We start from the raw sequence: 25,064 nt of genomic DNA, 5'->3' as shown, positions 1-25,064 counted from the left end.
ATCTCCTTGCCTCACTCTCTTCCTCTCTTCTCTCTCTCAGCATGCAGGTTTGTATAAGCCAACAACAACAATAACACAAATGATTGCCATGTTCATTTCTCTTAAGTGTTCCTATTTCTAGAATCAAACTTGTAAAAAAGTCAAGACTGCATTCATCTCTTGGCTTATGTTAAAGGTGTGGGTACATTTTAGGACTTTTACTAGATGGTCTTAAAATCTTTTCGGTTCTTGTTTATGACTATAAATGAACACGTTCATTTTAGCATTTACTCTTTATTGCGTGGTATGATGTACCCAAGTAATGTGAACATGAGCTGTCCTTAAATACCTACCTCACCTCCAGGCTCCACAGAAGCATCACCCTGTGCCTCCTACTGGGAGGAGGTAACACCGGAGCAACAGGGACATGCTGATAACGCATAGGGTTGGGTTGATTTTGTTTTGTTTTCAAATACACACATGTAGCTTGCAAGGAAGCCCGAATGGAAACAAGACAAATAACACTTGATGTATTATGTATAAAATGTAGACTTTGCAATAAAAAGCCAAAGGCACATAAAAATATATTTCAACTTTAAAAATAACTTAGTTACAGTAATACCTTGCTTGTTTTTAACCAACATGTAGCTGACAGTCAAACTTTTGCAACATGGAAATAATATACAGGGATATATAAGAACCACAAGGAAAAAAAAATCCCAAATCCTGTAAGGTTGCTCCAATATGCAAAGAGTAAAATCATAACGCTGGAGACTTCGCTGTGGTGAACCCAAAAGATACAATATACAAAAGAGGCTAGGAAAAAAAGGCGTAGGTGCCAAATAAGTAAGTTTCCTTCTCATAACATGCAATAAATTGCCTTGGAGAGACCCATGGACCCAGCCCTCTTAGACAGCCTGGATTTCTGGATTTCTGCATGTCTACAAACAAAACCGAGCATGTATGAGCATCAGCAATGCCTGTTGAAAATGAGCTCTGACTCACTTCCTCCTTTTTCTTTTCTTTTTTTTTTCTTTTTTCCAGAACAGGTTTTTTTGTTTTGTTTTGTTTTGTTAATTTTTAAAAATTATTGTTTTCAAAATTTTTGCAAACAGGGCATGATGGTTAAAAAAATATTTTGTAGGAACAAGAGTGTTATTTTAGAAAATGCATCACACGGCTGCAAATAAAAACAGTCAGAGCAGCTCTTTCCATCAGCTGTGGTTAGTTGATTTTTTTGTTTTCTGCTTATTTTGGTACCTCTTACTCCCAAGAAAAAGAGCTGACTCCTGGCTACTTATTTTTATCCATGACATTCAGGACTTCATCCAAAAGTGAAGGCCCAAGATCCAACTGCAGGGAGAGCAGGGAGCCGGTCAGGTCAGAAAGGGATTCTTCGGATTTAGTCTTTGACTTCACAAGCTCACAGGAGGCAGGATGCTCAAACATGTCGTCCGCGGGCCAGTCGGAGGAGGACTGTTCCGACAGGCTGGAGGAGTGGCTGTCCCGGCCCTGGCTGGACTGCGACCCGGAGCCACTGGAGCCCCACGAGGTATCTCCCTGGCGGACTGCCTCGTTCTCTAACACACTACTTTGCTCCTGAACTTTCTCTTCCATGACAGGCTCACAGCTGAGCCTTGGCAACTTAGGACGCCCGAAGGACTCCTGCTTGGAATGAAATGTCACTGGGGACAATAAGGGCAGCATCAGAGCCTGGGATCCCCCAATGGTGGGGAGGGAGATGGCATTTTTGAGCACCGGGGAGGGTGTTTCTGTGAACATTGAGTCCGAGGTGCTGTTGGCCCGGAAGAAGTCGTTATGCCCTGGGAACTGGCCAGAGTGTGCCTTCTCTTGGTTTCCGGGCAAGAGCTCATAGTTCCCTTGAAGAAAGGAAATATCCCCAAAGACGTCATGCTGGCCCTCTTTGCCGATGTGTATAGTGTGACGAAAGTCCCCAAGGGGAGGACTGATCATATCAGGGGACAGAATGTCCCTCAGTTTAAATTTCTTTCCCTTCTTGTTGTTTGCCGCTTTCAGGTAAATTGGGGTCTTGGCAGGCATTTTGGAATCTGAGAATGTCTATTTCACAGACCGGGGAAAGAGTGACCTTCTGCGCGGGTATCCTACACTTCCAAAAAGTCCTTTTGGATAAGAATTGTCACATCATTTCTTCTCAAGTGGCTCTAAAACGAGACAGGGTCTGAGAGATCTTGCTCAGTGCAGGGCCACGCAGGTCTTTCCGGAGAGCCAGTTACATTATTGAGTCCCTTCCACAGCTCGGAGAAACCTGGAAAAGACACCAGAGCAGGTTGTCATCTCCCAGCCTCCAGGGCCCACTCAGGCCTGCCACTCCCCAGAATATTACTCCTGTGCCTGGAGATAAAGGCCCGGCCAGCTCCCAGGGAAAGCCCAACTTACTTCCTTCTAACTGTGATAAGAACTCTAATCTCTGAGGGATTCACTAATAAATCCTTAGTTCTTAGTTCAGGAGAAAACAAAAAAAGGGGTACTTAGCCTCTAACCTAAAGCATCCATACTTTTAAAACATAGCTACAGGGGGTGGAGAGATGGCTCAGTGGTTAAGAGCACTGGCTGCTCTTCTAGGGGTCCTGAGTTCAATTCCCAGCAAGCACAAGGTGGCTCACAACCATCTGTAATAGGATCTGATGCCCTCTTCTGGTATGTCTGAAGACAGAGACAGTGTGCTCATATACATAAAAATAAATAAGTAAATAAATAATCTTTTAAAAACATAGCTACGGACATGGTTTTCTGAACACATCTGAGATTTTCATCTCCCTCTCTTCTCAAAACTGATGTCAAGGGACTAGAGACATACTCAGTGGTTAGAAGACTTTGCTGTCCTTATAGGGAACCTGGGTTAAGTACCCAGCACCCATATAGGGACTTACAACCATTTGCACCTTCAGGGGATCCGATGGCTCTCTAACCGCCATGGGTAGTAGCCATGTGTGTAATACACATACATATATACAGGCACTCACGAATACACATACAACTTAAAAATCCTGCAAGCAACATAGGACCAACTGGGTCTGTTTTAAAATTATATTCTTTGCTTTGAATGCACACTAACAAGACTGACAGTGAGTTATTGTTGAGATCTGCATACAAACAAAATCAAATGACTATCCCTAAAGAAGAAGGCTGGGCATTATCATTTAATAAGTGACACGCCTCACTAGAATGCATTCTTACTGATGGGGAGATAAGACTAAGGATGGGGTGCCAACACTCTGGAAGAACAGAGAAGAGCTACAGCTGGAAGCAAGCTGTGGTGCAGAAAACACTGAGCCTTCCTTCCACCCAGGACTCCAGCAGATCCTGGGATTCTGGGAAGAAAGAAGAAGAACTACTCCACTTCAAGACATACCTCGAGCATCTATAATAAGTTGGGCTGCCCCTGAGGATCTTTTGGAACATGACTGATAGGCGCATGCCCTGTCTCTGTGGGAGCTGAGGGGGTTCTAAAGTAAGCCTTCCTGCCTCCCGGGTGTTAATGCCTTTGCAGATTCAACTGTGACTTGCTTCTACCCAAGGAAATAAGGCAGCAGTCACTTCCTGGTTAGGTTACAGAAGCCCCCATCTGAGCTGAAGAGGAGGGTAAGAAAGGGAGAGTAAAGGAAGGGCGGGGAGATGGAGAGGGGGCTAAAAAACAAGGCTACGTCTAGAGGTGCCCCCGCATGCTTATGCACCTGACCTCACCCGTGTACCTGACCAAGCTCCCTTGCTGGCTTTGAAGTAGAAATTGATTTACCCCATCTAGTCTCTGATGACATACACAGTTCCGGTCCAAACCTTGGTCAGATCCCAGTGAGGCCCAGGCTCTAAGTCATGGCCAGATACCCACAGAAACCGTGACTTAGTAAGTGGATATCAATGCAGGTCCAATGTTAAAACCAAAGCATCTTCCCTGTAGACGGTATCTGTCGCAGGCATAAGTGATGAGCTCTGAGGAAAGTGCTCCAGGAGAGGTGTCAGTGCCTCCCCTCCCTTGCTGATGAAAAACTTAACCTTCTGAAAATCCCCCATCATCCCACCAACCCAAGTGCTGACACAGAGAAGCAAAATTCACATGACTCTCCTGAAATCTCTCACCCTGCTTCCCCTTCCCCTCCCAGTCCTCTGGCCCCAGGACTGACAATACTCCTAGGACTGGGTCAGACAGTGGCTTGAAGACAGTCCCAATTGCTTGGCAGCAGCTGGAGGCTCACTCCATCTGTTCCATATTTCTTTCCTTTCAGCAGGAGTTTTAAACTCGCTCATCAGTGACAGGTGACAAGGGCTGTGCTGTATGTTCCACCCACTGGCAAAGCCCAATACGGGGGAGGCATGCTGTCCAGCCAGCCAGGCCTGAGAAGGCAGAGAAGGCCTGGAAATGGGAGACAGGCAGCCCCGCTTGGCTTTGTGTGTGAGGAGGAGGCCTGAGGCAACAGGTTTGCTCCAATAGGACCTCAGATCCTAATGTTCTTCTTTAGCTTTGATTTGGGTCTTGTCTCATTAACAAAAGGTAAGACTTTACTACGTGGAGGGAGTGGTAGTGAATGCCTGCAAATCAGCATAGGAGAGGTGGAGACAGGAGGATTCTCATTACAAGGGCACCCTCTGCTAGTTCAAGGCTATTCTTTAAAAAAGCAATCACAACAAGCTGAAACCTTGGTAGACCTAAGAAAACACCAGTTTCTTTGCCATATAGGTACATTACACATAGCCCCAACCTAGGACCCCAGTGACACTTTCCTGCCCCAGGAGATGATAGGCAAGCCCTGGGAAGAACCACTCCCTGGGGCAGATTATCAGGGCTAGGATGGCAGCTGCCTTGGAAAAGATTCAAGGCTTGCCACTGAGGCCTGCCTAAGGCCTGTTGGGATATGTAAGGCCAAGAAGTAAGTACCCAGGGCAGGGCATTCCAATGCCAGAGTGTAGGTCTCCATCTCAGGCAGGGCCACTCATATCTGTTGTGTACGTGAATGAGAATGGGGGGTTGGGGATGAGGAAAGAGAAGACACACTTACTCCTATCTGAGGGAGGAATGTTCAGTCCCAAGGCTTCCTGGCTGGGCCTCTTAGAGCAGCCCCTGCCTGGCTACAGGACTGTGGGCTTTTAGCCGGAGGTTCCCTTGGCTTAGTAAAGGCTGGGGTTTATATTGGTGGCACTAAGACAGAGACCAGAGATAAGAGGGAAAAAGACAACGGTAGTGTGGAAACCTCCCAGAGCTAAAGGCTGGTAAATCAAAAGGGATGCTGGGTGGGGGCTGGTAGCGCGGCAGTCCCAGAGCTAAGGCAGTAGAGTAAAACTATACGCTACAGAGGGGACTATGAGAAATCTACAGAAGCAGCAGAGAGTAAGATGACCAACACAATGTGCCAGGACTAACAGCTGCCAAAGGCAATGGGAGGCAGGTTTGACTTTTAAGAGGGGAGATTACTGGGCAAAAACATCAGCTTTCCCATTTAAAGGAGTTGACATATATAGTGCTGGTCAGCACGCAGTAATTCCCACCCAGTCTTCTGTCCTCTCCCAGGATCTGTGAAAATTCCAAGCCTTGCTTATCTGCTAGCAGGTCTATTGTTCCTTCCCAGGCTCTTGGCTCTTTGGATCCATTATAGACAGCTAAAGTCTTCCTTCCCTAGTAAGAAGTGGCGGGTCTTGGAAAAGGTGTGTCCCTAGCACCTGGAATCTAATATGACAGTATTCTGTGAGAGCCTTTCTGCATTCATTCCCACAATGCTCTCTCACTCACAAGAACCCAAGAGGCTCCTGTTAGAATGCCCCATTTACAAACAGACACTACTGTGGCACAGACATTGAGTCAGCCTGAAAAGACCACATATTAGACCCAAGAATGACACATTCAACCAGTAGGCTAGCTTCCCCGTCTGAGGTGGTAAGCCGTTTAGAGAGCACAGTCTCTGGGAATTTAGTTAGCTCCCGAGTTACCAAGGGGATGCATTCCAGAGCCTGTTAGAGATACAAAGGAACACAGAGGAAAGAAAAGAGGCTTCTACATACACGACAGGAGGAGTGTGAACAGCAGCTTCTACATACATGACAGGAGGAGTGTGCACAGCAACTTCTACATACATGACAGGAGGACTGTGAACAGTATACATGACAGGAGGACTGTGCACAGCAGCTTCCACGTAGGGCAGCTGGGTGGTATCTTTCCTACTAGGGAATCATGTGCCCCTGGCCCCAGATTCTCCATATAGGGGTATAGTCCACTTAAAGATATGGGAGACACTGTTTATAGGGTATCCAATCAAACATTTGTAATAGCCAAGAGTTGGAGACAGCCTACCTTCAGAAGACTTGTACAGATGGTACAGCCATCCAAATTAGTAGTATTTACATCTAAGGAAGAATGAATCGTTTAATACAGCCACAGGGAAAGAGCCCGGCCACGCACATGTTCAAAGGAAGAAAAGGTAGGTGCAGAAGTGAAGTGTGTAAGTCTAACTGTGTAGGCTTGTATGTATATCTATACAATGTATCAATAGATACCGAAGAAACTAACAATGGTGACTGTCCTCAGACAGCCAACATGAATGGGAAGGGACAAAGGTGAAAAGGAGACAGCCATGCTCATCCTTTGAGACGTCAGCGTTCTGAACTACTGAATCAACCGGCTGTTTGAATAATAAAAATATAACAAGTAAATGTGCATTGCTTACACACTGTATTAGAGAGCCAGTTTTGCACAAGGTACTTAGGTCTGGCAAAATCCAGGTGTCACATGACGAGCGCTTATTGCATTTATTCCTGTGCTTCAGTCAGGACTCCACCACTAGCATAGACTCAGGGACATCCAGGCACACAGGGTGCTGGTCACTGACACCAGGCTACCCTTCCACATCTTCACCCATTTCCTGGGATCACGAGCTCTTTGTTCAAGCTCCAGTGTATCATACCTATGCACTTTAGCATCTGTGTGTGTTCACTACCATCCTCCATCTTTTAAAGACAGAAAGGAAGGTTTCTATGCACAGACCTTTCTCAGAAACACATCCCTTGATCCTGAAATCTGAAGTCTTCATGAGTGCAGACTGTGGTTTCCTTCCCATGATAGAGATGAAGAGGAGAGCCATTCATACTCATCTGGGGAGTTATATTCCTCAGACAGCAAGCACTCAAGTTCTGAGCACCGCTGAGGGAGGCTCTGCCAACAGAAGGGCTGAGCTCCCAGGCAGCCATTAGGCATCCTCTCCCAAGGAGACAGGCTACCCATGCTCTTACTTACAGGCACCTGTGAGAAACCCAAGATGTCAGGACACAGAGTAAGACCTTAGGGGGTGCTAAAGCCACACCTCTGATGGGGAGGGCAAATGGCTGGGTTGTCACTCCTGTATCAATCTAGAAATTCTATTTACTGATGACTACCTTAAGCATATAAGCAGATGATTAAAAACAAAAACAAAAACCCAAAGCAATAACATCTTAATTGTGGGGAAAACGGAACCATTTCTTCACTAGTGATCTTTGGTGGGCGTAGGGATGGGAGGATTTCTTAACTAAGGTTTTCACTTCCATCCTGCTGGGGTCACAGGTATATATCACTAACACCCTGTTTTGTTTTCTTTGGTTTTATCTATTTTCTTTTTGTTTTATGGAAATAGAGTCACACTGTATAACCTAAGCTATCCTAGAGCTCACTCTGCAGCCCCGGCAGGCCTCAGACTTAAGGGTATCCTCCTGCCTTGGCCTCCCAAGCATTAAGATTACGAGCAGGAGTCCCCATATCCAGCCTGCTTCCTCACTTAATAGATGGTCTTACCATCTATTTCTTCTGTCATTCTTGTGGCAAACAAAATAATTCTAAACATACTGTCATGGCTATTCTTGGTTGTCAACCTGACTATACCTGGAATGAACTACAATCCAGAATGGAGGGCACACTGTGAGGGATTTCCTGCTTGGTTAAGACAGGGGTGAATTAATCTACTTCTAGTTCAGACCTTTGAGGCAGGAAGACACATACCTTTAATCCAGATCTTGAGGCTGGAAGATATACCTTTAATCTGGACCATACCTTCTGCAGGAAGTCTATATAAGGACATAGAAGAAGGAAGCTATCCTTTTTGCCTGCTTGCCCTTGTCTTGTCAGCACGTCCATCCCTTCACTGGCATTGGAGCTTACCTCTTTGGGATTCCAGCAGATACAAAAGATCAGCTGAGACATCCAGCCTGTGAGACTTGAGTCACCAGCAGATTCTTAGACTTTCTGTTTACAGTTACCTATTGTCGGATTGTCTGGACTGCAGCCTGTAAGTCATTCTAATAAATCACATATATTTCTATCAGAGAGAGAGAGAGAGAGAGAGAGAGAGAGAGAGAGAGAGAGAGAGAGAGAGAGAGAGAGAGGAGGGAAGATACTCATTCCATGAGTCCTGTGACTCTAGAGAATTCTGACTAATACACATACCAATATAAGCAGACAGCAAGGGCATGGCGGGGGGGGGGGGCGGGGAGAGAGTTATAAAAAAACAAATTACTGACTGAAAAATCAGTTCCTGGATTGCTCAGAATTGAGTGTACTGACAACTTACTAGGTTGTGAAAGAACAAAGAGGTTGAAATTTTGAGGGAAAATCCGTTTATTTTAAGAAAGGAATGCTTGCTTTGTCTACTAATTATTTTTAGATTAATTCTTGGTTGGGAGAAGGATACAAAAAAATGTCCTGCATCTTGCAAAACAGGTTGCAATGTTAATTCAAAACACACATGAGGAAGTGAGGGCAGGTGGTGTGAGTGGAGGATGGTCCCTTCCTGAGGGACCCCTGGTTGCTTTCCTCTCCTCTCCTTGTAGGAAGTGAGTTGGAATTCAACTTCCCATTTCTGGCTTAGAAGTCAGAAAGAGCCTTGCTCACGTGATTCAAGGGCATCCCAACTCAATCTTCTCCCCCACACCCCTGCCCCTCACGTCTGTACTGGGAATGGGACCCAGAGCCTAGGCAAATGTCGAGGCGTTGAACCACCAAGCTCTACTCCCAGCTCCAGATTTGATCCTATCTCCCTTTTGCCCCAGCACAGTCACCATGGAGCCAGGAGACCTCCCCTAGCACCCAGCTGCAGCACCACCATTTGCACATTAACAAGCAAAATTATATATTATCACTCTTTCCTGTCTGTATAAACCAACAGTCTTAAGGAAGCATGATGGGATAACTACCCTCCCACCTGGCTCCTAGCGCAGTGTCTCCTGTGTGTTTCTCTGTGACCAACCAGGAGGAGAAAGTAGTAACTTTTCGGCCCCTCCACTTCATTCAGGCTCCTGAACTGTACTGGCCCCTGGACTGTACTCCTCCGAAAGGGATAAAGGCTACCTGGAACGTGTTTCTCCATGTTCTGGGGAGGGCAACTGGAGGTCAACCAAGTAAGGTGAAAGAAAGCTCTAAAAGGAAACTAATGGTACACTAATCTGTAGTGATCTGAAGGATTCATTTCATTGTAATGAAAAAGAGATTAAATTGTTCAGGGCAGGGCTAGGGCCGATAAGAAGGAAAATTCAAGGACACAGAGCTTGACTTCCCTCCAGGGAGGAACTAGAGAACCAGATTTCTTGAAAGATGGAATGGGGAGCCAAGGGAGCTAGAGAGGGACAATGTATACTCCACAGAAGGAGGGCCTCACAGCGGGAGGAGCCGGAATTCTGGAGCCTCCCCCAAGGTGCATGGAAGCCTTCTACAGGGGACACTCTCATTAATTTCCCCAAGGCTCCATTTCACACTCCCCAATAAACAGGTCCACAGACTAGTCCCTGAAAAGGCTTTCTGTTCAAACACAGCCCTGCTTTCACTTGCTAATGACTAGCCAACCTTTGCTATCAGGAAACCTAAGCATCATTACAAAGCACTCCAAGGCCAGGCCAGTCCTTTTACAACTCTGGCAGGGGCAGGGGTACCTTTCTAGGGAAAAAAGTTTAATTCACAGAGAAGAATTTTGGTATTAAACATTTAACACCGAACTTAAAGGGCTTGGAGTGAGAGGAACAAGACCAGGGCATGCTTTTCATATTTCTAGCCTGTTCTACTCCACCCATCAGAAGATAAGATGTCTTTTCCATCTTTAGAGTCTTATCTTCTGCCCAGGGTTCTTAAACTGAGGACAGTTGTTGCCTCTTGCAAAACTGAGCTTCTCAGAGCCCAAGGTTCCAGCCGAGGAGCTCTGCCCTGCAAATCCTGCCAGGCTGAGCAGGCTCTAGTTTATGGACCCACTCCGAAAGTCTGATACACCCACCTTCAATTATTTATAAATGGACTTCTCACTTATGATTAAACAACAGCTTGTATTTACTTTCTTTTACAACCCCAGTTATATAGGGAGCCACAGATGCCATGTGGGAGACTCACTACTAATTTATGTACACTCCTCACATTTACTGAACTTAATTGCGCTATTTAAAAGATTTTTTAAAAGCATAACTAAATGACAGGACGCCCACCTCCCAAGGTTCCAACACTTATGAAGAGAGCCCATTAGGGTATTTATTTTGTTTTTTTGTTTCTTTTTTTCTTATAAAAGTGAGTTACAAGGGCAGACTATATGGACATTGAGTCCTAACAGTTATAACAAGGTAGGCCGAGGGCAAGTTCTCTCATGCCTGTTTCATTCTGCATGACTGGTTTTACAGAGTCTTAGCTTCAGTGCTGGCCAGAAGCACCCAGCAGGCCCTCGAGGACTGTCCTTGTTGGTAGGAATCCATCAAGGACCTTACTGTGAACTTCTCACATACTCCATAGCTAATGGATCCAACTTGGTCTGCGACCATACAAAGATAATACCAAAAAAAAAAAGAAAGATTTTGACCCTCTTCTTTACAGCACTGTTCAGTCATTCCAATTTTTGCCAAAAGCCAAGATCTCCCAGGACTGCTTAGTTGTTCAAATAATAGAGCGAAACAAAGCCTGCCAACATTTCTGTCAGCAGTTGCCTGTGTGCAACACCAGCTCTGACAGTAGGTAGGAACCCAGAAATCCAGACTGTGGACTCTTCAGAGGCCCGGTGCGAGGATGTCTCGACTCCTTTGCTGTTATGATACATTCTCACACTGGGCATTCTGAATTCTCTGTTTCTCCTTTGTGGTCACAAAAGGGACAGACTGGGGATTTCCGGGCTATCCTTGCATCTTGTTAGGGCTGACTATATCACCCACGCTCCCTGAATGGGTTAAAATCACAGGTTTCTCTGCATCACATGTTCACTGGCTATGTGGCCATTTCACTCCTCTGTGTTAATTACACATTTGTCTATATTATGCACATATATCTGAATGAATGCATGAGCTCTCTAACTAGGCTGAAATTCTATGAGCTCAAAGTGGGCCTGCCTCCTACATCAATCGCAAAGCAGAGTGAACTTCAAATTTTGAAATGTCCAATCCATATCCAATTTGATTTTTCTGTTCCAGCAGACAGGTTGATTGGCTCCAAGAAAAGCAGCCCACAGTGTAAGTTGTCTCTGTAGACAAGACAAATCTGAAATGCTGGGCTCTTTAAAGAATTTATACATGTAATAGCTGATAGATGAGAGCTTGCGGTAGCCCAGGCAGGCACTCATGAAATACTTAGGCCACACCACCTAGGAACACTAAGCTCATGGTTCTGGTCAATCATCAGGAGCCAGAATTTCTGACACATTGTTCCATCAATTGGATAACACGATATGTACCAAACAAAATGATTGCTCCCAAAACCCGGCAGCCCCAGAGAGAAGGATGCACAGAGACTGCAATAACGATCGCAGCAGCCCCCTGCCTGACTTGGTCAGATGCCCACAATGGGTGAAGACTCGCCCGCCCAGCTCTAACTCACAGCTCATTGCTGGTTTTGCTATTATGAAACATAATCTCAAAAGGAATTTGACTTTGTGGTTGGTTAAGGTCAAAAGATTAAAAATTTAAAGCAACAAGAAAACCTCCGAGCCTCAGGAAAGAAACCAAACATCCTGTTCTTAGAAAATATCCCATGTTGTTACTTCTCTTCCCAGAGGAAGCACTCACGTGACTGTGCGTGTACAACCTCAGGGCCCCACTGCCCTGGGGACAATGCTCCCTTGGTCCATGGCTATTCGCACTTAACTTCCCTTCTAACTTTCTGAAACCAAGAACTCTGTGTCCCAAGGTGGAATGTCTTCCTTACCTTCTTCCCACCAAACACAATTCATAACATCCTCTGAGACCTGCTTGAAAGCCATTTCCTTCTGGGAGGAAGTTTTCTGACTCATCTCACTGAATCCTGCGTAATCCTGCCTCGACGCTGCGTGGCTTCTGGGCTTTCTTAGGTCTCGTGTAGAACTTACGTCATTTGTTATTTTCCTGTTTTCTGCCTTTGTGATTTTTATGCCTATCTCAAAAAGAGTAAGGTAAGCCATGGTACTATAAATGAGAGCTACTGTGGGGTCTTTTTACATGCTGACCACTAATACAAGTCGCTCAGATTTCACTATATAAGCTCTTCTTCTCTTTCTGCCTATCTCAGACATCAAGGGCCTACAATAGGTGAGTCAGGTCTAAACCCTTACCTGTTTTGGTAAATAAAGTTTTATTGGAACGAACACCCAGTGAACGCGGAGTTGTTTCTGTATTCTCCATAGGACAGCAGTTCTCCTCAGAGGGTAACTTGGCACCCTCAGCAAGTAACAAAACAAATGTTTAAATCCTGTGACCTCAGGTGGAAAGGAGTGGCTAGTGGCACCTCATGGACACAAAGCAAACATGCTGTTGAACAGTCCCTCAAAGAAAATTATCAGGCCTTGAGCCTCAATAGACTGAAGTTGAGAGACCACAGCAGAATCACCACTGCCAGAATTGATACCCGAGCAGAGACTGCATGTGGCCCTCAAAGCATCCTGAAAACCCCTTCCTGAAAAGGTTTGAACCCTTGCTTTAGATACTTGCATCTCTACAAAGCTTTGTTGTCCACCCCCATCACACCCTGCACAAGGCTTCAACTACCATTTCTAATGATAACTTCCAGAGTAGAACTTCAGCTCACACAGACCTACTTTTAAGTCTAGACTAGAACCACTCAAAGTGGTCCATGGACCAGACCAGTCCATAGGTAAAGAAATTGAAAGTAAGGTCTTAGATAAAACTTTTTTGACATTGCCATAGCAACCAAGCATATGGTTGGTGTTAATGATAAGTCTGGGGTTTGGCACTGTTGATCTTGCTGTGTGGGGTCCGAGTCATAGATTTCACTGTGCACAAGAAGTAGCATCAATTCTGCCACAGATTGAAAATTGAAGTCAAAGGCAAAACAGTGGCTCTTCTCAGAGAGTGTGAAGCACTGTGTTTCTTTCCTGCATTCTGGGGTTCCCTACTTTGCTTTCCTGGGAGACTCCATCTTTCCTCCCTCTGACTAGCCATGGTGAGGGCCTTCTGTGCTTTCCTCTCTTTCTTTGTAAATGGCAAAACCTAGCTATCATTTCAACCTCTCCCTAGCTTCATTCTCCTGTCAAGCCTAAAACCCTATCACTGAATCTCTCCTCATTCGCCCCCCACAATTGCCATGTTGTACATTTGCCTCTCCTCTTTCTCTTCTTACCTAGAATCCACCCATAACCTTAAAACCTTTAAGAGGCAGGCCCACCCTTACAGCCTGGAGATAGGACTGCACATGACCACACAGGCAAACCGAGGAGCTGCCCAGCCCTGCAGCTGTAGCTCTTCCCTGTTGCCAAGGCCTCTGGAATTCCTTAGCATCATGTGGGCATCTGACATCCACTAACCATCACACCGAATTGTAGTTACTGCTTCCTTGCATGTCACCCCCACCCCGATTAGGCTGTCTGTCATCTATGAGAATTAATTATTTTACTCATAGAAGGAACTAAAGAGAGCATATATTTGTGAATGTTATTTAAAGGGGGAAATAGCTTCTACCCATGCCTACAAAGTGCAAACCAGTATCATATTAGAGAGTTAAGACTACCTTGGGCCATTCAATGTAATCTTCTGATTACATTCAAGTTCAACTTAAAGAGTGAGATTCTAGAGAAGCAAGGAGCCCGCTCTGCTGACCACTCCTTTTAAGTGGAAGTAAGTTCAGGAGAATTGGGCTCATGTGACCTAAAAGCATATGAGGAAATATCAGGAAACCACAAAGGGCATCCTATAGCAAAGGGAAGCCCTGGGTGGGGCCTGTAACAGCCACAAGAGAGGGCTCCACTTCATTTGAGAACAGCCTTCTCAAGGCTTACAGAGGATGGAATGTCCTAAGGCCCAGCAAATACTTGTCTCCATTTGGTCACTGTGCAGAGCCTTTGAAAAAGTATAGAGTAGTTTAAACACACACACAGTCTAAATTATTTTCAAAATGAGGATAAGACTCCTTGTTGACTGTTGCATCTATTTTTAGTGATATTGAGATCTTTGCATTCAAGAAATGTGGCCAAGCAGGTCCTAGTTGTCTACTCAGCATCTGGACTCCTTTGCTTCTTTGAGAGCTGCTAGGTGGGAAGATTAGGTTTGTCTCTGACTTTGGCAAAGCCCGAGGAGGGCCCTGATGAAAGCACAATGACTTGAAGGATATAGCAGCTGTACTTCTCTCTAGATAGCAGGGGACCCACAGGGACCCCTCCATGTGCTAGTGACAGGCCAGAGTATAGAGCTGCCTTGTAGGACTTGAGTAGCAGTAGGATGAAGTCAACAAGAATCAGATGAATAAGTAGGAAGTCCTGCAATTGGGTTAAAGCTCGTTACATAATCACATAAGTGCAGAAGAAGGCAGGATGTGGCTGGCAGCTCTTATAAAAACAGACCTGGACATCTTAGCTTACTTGTGAGCTGAAGTGGTGACAGAGGAAGCTAAAGCCCCTGAAGGCTCCCTGCACGGACCCCAGCCAGACCCCCTTCTTTCCATCTCCTGCTGGGTTGGAACTTGTCTGGAGACCCCATGTTATAAGGTGCTCTAGAAGCCGGTGTTCATCTAAATACTTTCTACCAGCTTTAGCATTTCTGTTCCCCTTCCTGGTGTGACAGTGCTAATCGGTGCCAGTGACTTCCTCTTGAGACTTGAGTTTCCTGCTCTGCAAACTCTAAATAGAATTATGGGCATCTTTTTGAGGCATGAAGTGCCTGGCAAATGGCTGGTAGGCAATGAGCCCCAAACCCAGGGAGAGGTAGATGCTACTGATAGTGACTCTGAAAGAGCAGTGCTGCATAAGGTCGGCTTTAGAAACTCACAGTTGGAAGCTGCATTAGTCTGGGTTCTCTAGAGGAACAGAACATATAGAAGGACTATATACGATTTATTGGAATTGTTTACAAGCTGTGATCTAGCTAGTCCAACAACGCTGTCTACCAATGGAAGGTCCAAGAATCAGTCCAGTAGTATCTGTTCAGTGCCCAGGGCTGATGTCTCAGCTGGTCTTCAGTATAAGCCAGACTCCTGAAGAAGTAGGCTCCCATGCCAGTGATGGCAAGAGGACAAAGAGAGCAATCCTCCTCCTTCCAAGTCCTTTTTACAGATTGCCACCAGAAGGGGAGCCCCAGATTAAAGGTGTATCTTCTCACCTCTCAAGATCTACATTAGAAATGGGTCTTCCCATTTCTGATGATGTAAATCTGCTGCAGGTGTAGCCAGCAGCTTGAGTTTTAGGTTAATTCTAGATACAGTGAGGATGACCACCAACAATAGCCGTCACAGAAGTGTCTTCCAACTTTATTTCTTTTAGACTTTAGGATCTGGATACCTAATTGATTGCTTTAACTAAAGCGTAAAGTCTTCCAAATGATGCGGCTCCTGCCTAAGACAAAACTGAGCACAAAGCAATCCCTGTTTGGACTCCATACACAACAATTGAGACCCAACTGAATGTGCTGTGTGTTCCCCAGCAGGCTGGTGGCAGCGATCACCTCTCTGCAAGTGAGCCACTGGATTAAGGAGTCCTTCATGAAGGATCCTGGGATAAAAGCCACCAGCTCGAGCATGAAACTAATCTTACCATTGCACCCCGACTCAGCATGACTAGAAGACATTTCATTCTGAAGACATCTAAACGTGAGAATACCACATGCAGTTCAGCCTGCCCAAAGGGAGCCATGTGTCTCTAAATATGACCTTCAGGATGTCACCAGAACAAGACAGATTCCCAAATGTCTAAGCTGTCCAAACAGAAGCCTGTCTTTGAAGTTTCTGCCTTCCAGTCTGCGCTGGCTCCTTAGAGAACTACATGGCTGTTTTCCAGCCCAAGGCCCCTCTTTATTATTAACAGGATAGGCTAATGCTGGTAAGTCACATGGATACTGGCTTATTGAAATCTAGAGCTAGAGATGATCTGCACTCATGAAACACCAGATCCTGTTAGAGATGACAAACAGGCTTCCAGAGGCCGGAATCACACCATACGGATGCACACCAAGCTGTCAACCTGTGTTTTCGGATCCAGTCTGTGCTCCCTCTGCCTGCTTCCAAGCAGAACCACCACTTCTGATTGCCAGCATCTTCCTGGTTTGGTCTTCCTGCTCAGCAGCCTACAAGGCACACGCACAACACACAAGTCGTCTGTGCAACTGTGGCTTGGTGCTCCTGAAAGTGAGTTTTCTACCGGAGAAGTCCTGCAGCCATTGTGAGGGCGAACCACTCTGAGACACAGTGGAAGCCTTGCCCACAGGGAGTCACTGCCACTGGTATAGTGGTTACTCTGCAAAGCTGTGCAGGAAGAGGGTCAGCACGTCACAAACTGGCTTCCTGTAGTTCACTTTCCTGGTCTTTCTGAGTCTTTAGGAATGCTTTATGTGTCAATCCCATGGGGTCACTACAGGATATGACCACTTAATACTGCTTAAGAACCAAAGGCTAGAAGGCCAGTCCTAACTTTCTGAAACACACAGCTTGCAAGACAATAAAAATCTTTAGCTTTTAGAAATGTCCTACTCTTAAGGTCTATTGTGAACGACTCACTGAGGCAGGCACTGATGACCTTATAGACACTACTGAGGCTAATCAGCTTCCATACAGTTTGGCTACTTAGAAGTGGGGTGGCGGAGATGGCACTGGTGGGCATGGTGGCATTTGTATATAGCTCCAGCCCCCAGGATGCTGAGACAGGAGGATCAGGAGTTCAGGGTCAGAAACAAAACCACAACAAAATAGCCACAGTTTTAATGTCTGTTTCCTACTATAAAGCTATACGGTTAGATGTAAAAGCTGCTTTTCCACCTGGCACACTTGAGTCTGGTACCCCACTCTGTAAAAGTTGACAATCGAAGTGCATCAAGGCTAAAAGGGAAAAAGATTCCCTGACCGATTGCTAATTGCTATAGATGTAGCTGGTTACTTAATATACTTTGTAGGATGTTGTTTTGTTTTGTCGTCTTTAAAGGAAGCGGACAGGAAAAGAGAAAATTCCAAATCAGGTTGGACAGCCCCAACTCCAACAGCTGTCCCCTTAGCAAACCTGAGTCATTTCCAGAGCCTGCCCTGGGATGAAGCTAGGACTTCACAGCTGATGAGAAGCAGAGGCCAGGCAGGTTGTCCTGGGCAAGGGCACTCTAGCCTGTAGAGCTTCTTTCTTTGTGCTATCTTTCACACCAGACATTTATCTAGCGCTGTTCAGGGCATGTTCACTGCTGTCGCAGGCCCCCTTCTGTCAAGGACCGAGTTCAGGGCCTTTCTGCCCAACCTCCTGCAGCTGCTAACTTCCCTGGAATTATCAGGGCAGTATCACTACTCCACAGGCACTGAGTATCCACTGGGTGTCAGGGGCAGCCAGGAGGGCATGCAATGACATACCAAACGTGGTTATTCAGCCCTATTACCTCTGACTGATCCAAGGACACGCCTACACAGGGGCTGTGTTCATTCCAGGATACTGGAGTGCCTTGTCCCCAGCTGGGCCATGGCTTTCTCTTTTCAGAGTTCCACATCTGCACCTAGTGAATCTCTTAATTTATGCTATAAACTACTCAGACCAACTCTAGCAGTTTCACGCTAGCTCTGCTATAGAAGAACAAGGTCACCATACACAAGACGGAACCAACCGCCCTTAATAATTAAGTAATTCAAGCTGTCTTCCCTACGGCTGGCAATTACTGTCACCTTCCTTTGGGTGGTGATACGGTGAGATGATACAGGATGGGTTCCTTTCCAGAGGCCAAAAGCCATAACAGTAATCATATTTCATAGCTCCCGTAACCCTCCACCCAGACAATGGCGGTGTGGTATTCAGAACTAGGTCAAACATACCTGAGTTCAAACTGTGCCCTGCTACTTACTTAGCTGTATAAACTTGACCAAGGTACAGAACTCGAGAGTCTAAGTTCTTGTCTGGAAAAGAAGTACCATATCATCTATCTAAAAGACTGACTATGGATATTAAATGAGACAATCACACAAGCCAAACCACTTGTCCAATATCACACAAGTGCTACATGCTAGAGCCAGGCAATGGACCTAGGTGGTCTTACCCCAAGGTAATAATGTCAGGCTTTCCCAATCCTTTAATCCAAAAAGGCACAGACTCCCATATAGATTTGGGCACTAGGACACACCCACAGTTAGGTATGCTCTTTATTGTATAGCTTTGGGCAACCTACATCACTGGTCTGTCTTCTGTTATTACACCTGTAAAATGTAGGCACTAGCACACCTTTCATAGAACGATTGTTTAGTAATGAAGAGGTTAACGAAGGCACTGAGAAGAGTACTTAGCTTAGCACCGAGGATTGTTTAGTAATAGAGAGGTTAACGAAAGCACTGAGAAGAGTACTTAGCTTAGCACCGAGGATTGTTTAGAAATGGAGAGGTTAACGAAGGCAGTGAGAAAAGTACTAGCTTAGCAGTGAGGATTGTTTAGAAATGGAGAGGTTAATGAAGGCACCGAGAAGAGTACTTAGCTTAGCACTGAGGACAGGCTTTGTGCTAGAATTACTTTTGATGTTCATTAGAATTCTCTGACCTGCACTCTTAAGAGATTTTTTTTTTTAATTGGCCTGGTTGAATCTGCTACTTGTTCTCTGGGAAACATAGTGTATTTAAAAATACAATTTTTAGGTTCTTAATGAAAATAAATCAGTGGGATTCTAGTTAGAAAGACACTAGGCTGAGCCTTTATGAAATCAGACTGAAACAAGGGTGGTAATAATAAAATAATAATAATTAGTAGTAGTAGTAATAAATTGGCACAATTTTTCTAAGGGCTTTTAGGTCGGGAACTGTATTGCCACCCATTGAATAAATGCTATGTCTAATGGGCAAAGGACTTGTGAAAGTTTTATGGCTTGGTTAAAAACCTTAGGGTGATATAGGTTAAAGAGATTTTATCCACAATGCTGTTGAATAGCAGGAAATTTATAAGTGGAAAAGGGCAGCTTTTGTGAACATGTCAGACATAAAACAAAACACCACATTAAAGGGAAGACTGGAGCGCAGATAGGGCTGCCTGGCTCCAGGGAGCCATTCTGCAATCATGGTCACAGCTTTCTATGCATCTTGGACCCCATTTAAATTCACAATAAAAACCAAGAAAGCAAATGTACACCAGGTACTTTACTCTCCACACCTTTCTAGGTGCCCTGAAGATAGGAGGCAGACTTTCAGGGTGCAGATTAGGGGGGTGGGAGGGAGCTCATCTTACTCCATGTCTTCAGGGGGCTGCCACAGCCTCGGCACCATGTTCCAATCATGAAATTCAGAATGCAAATCTCTAGCAGATGAGCCGGCTGGAAAACAGAAACTGCCACAGGCCCAGAAGGCTTCCAAAGTTCTCCTCTAAACAACATCTGTGAGCCCAGGGGCTGTGAGCCCAGAGACTGGTAGCCCCGTCTTACAACCATGGGTGAGGCCTACTGGAAAACCTAGGCACTTCCAGATGGACTGTCAACCATTCCTTGAATATAGATCTTAATCCTTTATCTCACACGTTACATTGCTAGACATTTCACAACCGCCTTATGGCCGAGTCCTTCATTCTGAAAAAGGTGTTTGTGTATACTGACATCTAAACTGTCCATCAAATCACAGTGGTGGAGGGATCTACAACTGTCCAGAAGTTGTACTCCCTAGCTCAGTTGTTAGTTGAAAGACCTTTTATAAGTCAGACCATTACAGGAGTCTTTTAATGGACTTAGGGATGCCCCTGGGGCATCCTGACTGCTTCCTGGGGAGGCTTATTTCTATTTCTCCCTGTGATGTTAAGGGGAAGTTCCTAAGTCTGGATCTGCTATTAAAGCAGGGACATCTGCTACCCTCCTAATATTTTCAAGGCGGCACCCCTCCTCCACCCCCTCCCAGAACTCGAGGATACTGTGAGGGCTACAAGCTGCCAGGGTGAGGAAGAAGCAGAAGGAATCTTTGTCCCCCTAACACATCCATCAGTTCCCTCCCCAGAGCCCCCACTACACACTGCACACAATCAGCAGCCCACTCCCCGCAAACGCACCAAGGCTGCAAAGATTCAGGCTCCAGTCCCTGCCTGACATTCCTCTTCCCACCCTCCTTTTAATTCACTCACTTTTTTTAAAAAAACAAAATGTAATTACTTGACTGTCAGCCGGGGCTGCACTCTGGGGCTTTAACTCCTTTCAACACAGATGTGCGCCCAGCTTTGATGCCGCTGTACTCGCAGCTTGTCCCAGCCACAGCCGGCTCGGTAATGTAACATTCAAGTGCGTATTTATTTTTAAACTGACCTCTCCTAGACGGTGCAGTATAAAGCAGGTCCTGCCAAAAAATATGCTACTTTCTATTTATAAGATGAAACACATGCCTTCCCTCCCAAAGGCGAGAGGGGGGTGGAGTATAATAATTCATAAAGAAAAAAACTGACTGGCCGGATCCATTCGTCCTCGCATGGCTGTGTCAAGATACTTAGTGAGAAGGAAGAGAAAAGAAGAGGAAGAAGAGCAAATAGCAGGAGGAAGAGGAGGAGGAGGAGAGGCAGGAGGAGAAGGAGAGGGGAAGGAGGAGAAAGGGGGAGTAAAGATCTTGTAAACGCTTCGGTTGTTCAGAAACCGCAGTCAAGAAAAAAAAAATTTTTTTTCCCCCAACTACCTGATCTGCAGGTTGGAGCTTCAGCTACAATGTGCTGCCTCTGTCAGTGCGGAAACTGCCAAGCTGCGCTGTGCACTCTCGCGGCGCGCCGCATCGGTGCAAACACACAACTAGAGGGCCGCGGTAGCCAAGTGCGGTTTGTTCTGCTGGAAAAACGCAACACGCGCCCAGAATGGCTGTCAATGGCCTGGAGGGGGCCGTGCTGACTGCAGCCCCACCCTAAAGAAGTAGGTGGCAGAGCTCCGCGTTCTGATACCCCCTCCGGACGTCAAGCATGATGTCCCCTTTGATCCTCTAAACATCAGCTCAACCAGGCGGTGCTGTAGATTATCCTCGCACCCTCTAAGTCTTCCAAGGCCACCATCTGCACTAGCTGGAAGGGGCTTAGGTTGAGGGTCGGACAGTCTTACAGGTGGAGAGACAGCCTGGGTTACACACTCACCAGCAGTCTCTAAGGCTCCTAGCTTCTGCCCGGAGGGCCGGGCGTCGGCCCGGGTCGCCTCCCGAGGGCGCACAGCTGGTGCGCGCAGAACCAGAGGGACGGCAACGGTTCACCGCAGAATCTGCTCCGGGACTGCGCGCGGCGTCTCCCGGGAGGCAGCCGCTGCGGAACTGGGTCGTCGGCGAGCGTCCCGCTGCTGTGCTCCCAGCGGCAGTTGGAAGCGCCCGCGACACTGTGCGCGCGGCTTCGGACGCCGGGCCTCAACCTGCCGAGGGCGGGGCGCAGGACGCTGGGCGGGGCCGGCGCGGGGCGGGGCGGGGCTGTGAGGCCAGGGCAGGGCGGGGAGAAGGGTGCGGGCGGACCTGGACGGTCCCTCCGCTGTACCTGTGTCCCCCACCTCCCCACCACCCCCAGACCCGCAGGACTGGAGGCGAGGCTACGGACACTTGGAGGACAAAGGGTACCCACTGTCACCTCCCAGTCCCACCCCTCCCCGGTTGTGGCTTCTCTCAGAGGCAAAGCCGGCTGGGGCTCCCCCAAGCACAAAGAAAAGTGGCGGGGTGCTCCCTTTAAAGAGGGGACCCCAGAGTGTTGCTGTCCGTACGGTGCGGGAGAACAATGGGACTCCGCCCGCAGCCCGGACCCTCGTGCTCACCCTCGTGTCCCCGCCTCTCCTGTCCTACCTAACCCACCTAGCAGTGCGGGGCTTCGCAGCGGAGGAAGGGGACCTGCGCGGGGAAGAAGGGCCACCTGACCGGGTCGCCGCAGCTCCCTGGGGACCCCCTGGCAGCTGTAGCTCTTGGGAGGGAAGAGGAGGGTCGCGTGCTGTCAACGTGCAGCCGGCTCCCCTTGCAAGCTGTCGCCAAAACCTGGAGCGCGGATCTGACGCGCGGGAGACGCGGGGTGGAGGCTGAGAGCCTGCGGGACGCAGAGAAACGCAGACGCAGCAGGTTTTTCCTGTCGGGAGGGTGGCGTCGCCTCCCCCTCCAGGTCTGTCAGAGATTGACCTAAAGCTGCGGAAGCGGGTGGCGGCTCTCCGGGACGCTCTGCGAGGCGGCGCAAGTGGCGCAGCTGCTGCTGCTTCGGACCGTAAAATTCCTCCCGTGGCGACACCTGCGCCTGTCGGTCACCCAGCCAGGGCCTCAGGACGACCCGCCTCTCTGTCCCTGGACCTCTGTAGGAACCCAGAGAATTAATGTTAATTGTCTTAATTGGTCGCCCTCTCTTCCTTCTCCCTTAGTCCGCCAGGTTGGAGACAGGAAAAGGTGGCGTTTTCCGGCGTTGATGTCCCCGCTGGCTTGGTTGACCTGGAAAAGGAGCTAGAACCCTGAGGAGTCGCAAGCTCCGGGCCTGCCCCCAACCCTGGGACTCTCAGGTTGCCTGGAAATCCTGGCACAAAGCGGAGCCCCTCCTGGAGACCTTGGCTTCCCTGGGCGCTATCGGGGTCATCACAAGGGTGCCCCCGAATCTGAATCGCTCTGAAACCTTAGACCGGGTGCACTTTAAGCCCAGGTCCTAAACCACGGTCGACGTTAAGATGAATTTATAAAGGAAGCGGACACAACTGTTCGGGAAAGCAAAATACTTGGGTGGAGTGTTAAAAGCCTCAAAGAAAATAATAGTTGGCAGGTTAAACGGCCATGAGGTCGGAAGTCAAATACAAAACCGCAGAAGTGATACCAGAATTTTGACAAGCAAAACAGTCGGTGAAGATAAGGGACCAGGCACTGTTTCCCTTCTCTGAATGACCGACTTCTCCGAAGTTGCCTTTGGCAGAACCTGGGTTCCACTCCGAATTCCTCAGAGTTTTACTTGGGGTTCATATTTCAAAATATATGTTCCATTTGGCACTAATGTATATATTTTATATATGAATTTATTGAAAAATATTAAATGTTACTGGCCTAGTTAGATAAAGGTATTTTTATAAATATGCACAGCTTTCATTACATATGGTATTTTTAAAAGTACAAATATGCGTGTATATACATTTATGAAATGCTGTATGAAAATTCCTTTTTTACGCATAAAAGCATTCCTTACACATATGACATGTGTGTGATTTTTAAAATTCGTTCTATTGTTAGCTGTCATTAAATGCAGTCCATTTCCACGTGTCTAAGTAAATAATTTCTTTTACAGTTTGTGCAAACATAGGGTGGCAGGTGGCTATAAGTTAAAACTTTTATGCCAAAACTCTGTTTTCATTCTTATGTGCTGTTTCTGTTTCACCTAGAGGTGGTTTCTTTCTATATGTGGTTTTAAACAAGTCTTTACCATTGAGCCCTAGACAGTGCATGTGTAACCTACCCTCTTCAAGGGTTTCTGGTGGTGCTGACTTGATCCATCCTGGCTTCCCTGAGGCTGTGTTATTTTATTTGTGCTGAACACCTTCAGTGAGGAAAAAAAAAGCCCTCATGTTGCGAATTTTCTTTCCAAATGAGTTCATTTCCTGATTTAGTCATGGCAGCCTTTTGGTTTCGTGGGTTTAGATTTTGTTAACTTCAGGAGGCTCTCCTGCTAAGCAGAAAGGAAAGCTTTGCTTAGTGACGACTGAGACTTCCGAGACTCTGTATTTCAGAGAGGGTTAGCCTTGGAAAAAAATCAGTGGGAACCTTGGAAGTCTAGGACTAATAGCTATAGCACGCAGGGCCTATGGATGAGTCCCGACCATCTCTTTGACTTCCCACTGAAGCCAGACTAGTGTTGCTTCCCCTAGGATGGAGTAGGGAGAACTGTCACGTGGTTTCTGTTCATGGCTGCCTTGCCAATACTTGCTCTCACTTGTCTTCATCTCACCATATCAGACTCCAAGCTGCCCTTCAGTTTATGCCTGCTGAGCCCCAGTGTCCAGGACACTTCTTCCTCCAAAGCTTCAAAGCCTCCTTTCTCCCTTCATTAAGATCTTTTTTTTCCCAAATAAGACTTCAAGAGTGAGACTTTCCCTCCCCTAAAATAGCAGCCCCACCCAAATTCCCTTTCCCTGAATAAAGCAGGAAGAATAGTTTCTTCATGACCTGACATGACATCATATGTATTTATAGTGTTGGTTATGGCCTGTTTTCTGTGATGCATGGATGGATGGGCATAAAGTACTTTGTAGCTTCTGTACCTAAAACAGGGCCTGGCACGTAATAATGACAATATCTGTTGAATAAAAAGTCCTTAATAGCAATCAGCCATGAGTCTAAGACTTGCCTTATTGACAAACTCTATAGTACAGGATAATATTATATTAAACATTCCTGGGGTAGACCGCACAACTGCTGAAACCAAAGTTCCAGTCCCTTTACTCTAGTCTAACTGAAGGAGAAACACAAAACACATGGAACGTTTTAAGTTCTAAAACTCAAACATTTGAAAGGAAAGCTTACAAAAAAAAAGCATCTTTGTAGTCCATGTATAATGCATAACTATTTTTCTTCTGGCAAAGCTGAAATGTACTCGTGTGTGCTCAGCTGGGGTTTTCCTCCTAAAATGCCACATTCGGGTTGAACTGAAGCATATATGTTCCCCATTATCCACCCTCAAGTTAGATCTGAGGGGGGCTGTGCCAGTAAGAAACTGCAAGGTTGAGACTTTTTATTTGAAGGTGCTGGGGATGAAGCCCAGGGCACAGACTAGGTAGGC

General features: G+C 46.6%; 2 protein-coding genes across 6 annotated transcripts; one reads left to right on the top strand and one right to left on the bottom strand.

Moving 5' to 3' along the window:
- Positions 1–487: 487 nt before the first annotated feature.
- On the bottom strand, positions 488–21,657 carry Cdc42ep3 (CDC42 effector protein 3). 5 transcript variants are annotated; one of them, XM_021149876.3, is made up of 3 exons: positions 21,435–21,657; positions 20,993–21,138; positions 488–2,266 (listed from the first exon to the last, which is right to left on the bottom strand). In XM_021149876.3, exon 3 carries the CDS (start codon positions 2,038–2,040, stop codon positions 1,273–1,275), a length of 768 nt encoding a protein of 255 aa, XP_021005535.1. In that variant the 5' UTR covers positions 2,041–2,266; positions 20,993–21,138; positions 21,435–21,657; the 3' UTR covers positions 488–1,272. The 5 variants fall into 5 exon arrangements, with proteins under 5 accessions (XP_021005535.1, XP_085688862.1, XP_021005534.1 ...); XM_085832736.1 differs by having other exon boundaries at positions 20,993–21,135; XM_021149875.3 differs by lacking the exon at positions 20,993–21,138.
- On the top strand, positions 21,022–24,591 carry LOC147000359 (uncharacterized). Its single transcript, XM_085833142.1, has 3 exons — positions 21,022–21,123; positions 21,405–21,894; positions 22,675–24,591. The coding sequence occupies exons 1-3, from the start codon at positions 21,022–21,024 to the stop codon at positions 22,755–22,757; spliced, it is 675 nt and encodes a 224-aa protein (XP_085689268.1). The 3' UTR covers positions 22,758–24,591.
- The last annotated feature ends 473 nt before the right edge of the window (positions 24,592–25,064 follow it).

This window comes from Mus caroli, unplaced genomic scaffold, assembly GCF_978045245.1.
Source record: "Mus caroli unplaced genomic scaffold, Mus_caroli_1 scaffold_18, whole genome shotgun sequence".
In the NCBI taxonomy this organism is placed as follows: domain Eukaryota; kingdom Metazoa; phylum Chordata; class Mammalia; order Rodentia; family Muridae; genus Mus; species Mus caroli.
Note: the sequence above shows the minus strand (reverse complement) of the source record. Positions and strands in the feature narration are given on the sequence as shown.

What these genes read in the sequence shown, in the direction of transcription:
- Cdc42ep3 (XM_021149876.3), bottom strand. Translation starts at nt 2,040, where the DNA reads ATGCCTGCCAAGACCCCAATTTACCTGAAAGCGGCAAACAACAAGAAG.
- LOC147000359 (XM_085833142.1), top strand. Translation starts at nt 21,022, where the DNA reads ATGTGCTGCCTCTGTCAGTGCGGAAACTGCCAAGCTGCGCTGTGCACT. An exon ending in TAGAGGGCCGCGGTAGCCAA is followed by an intron (nt 21,124 to 21,404) that starts GTGCGGTTTGTT and finishes ACAGTCTTACAG; the next exon opens with GTGGAGAGACAGCCTGGGTT. An exon ending in GGACACTTGGAGGACAAAGG is followed by an intron (nt 21,895 to 22,674) that starts GTACCCACTGTC and finishes CTTCTCCCTTAG; the next exon opens with TCCGCCAGGTTGGAGACAGG.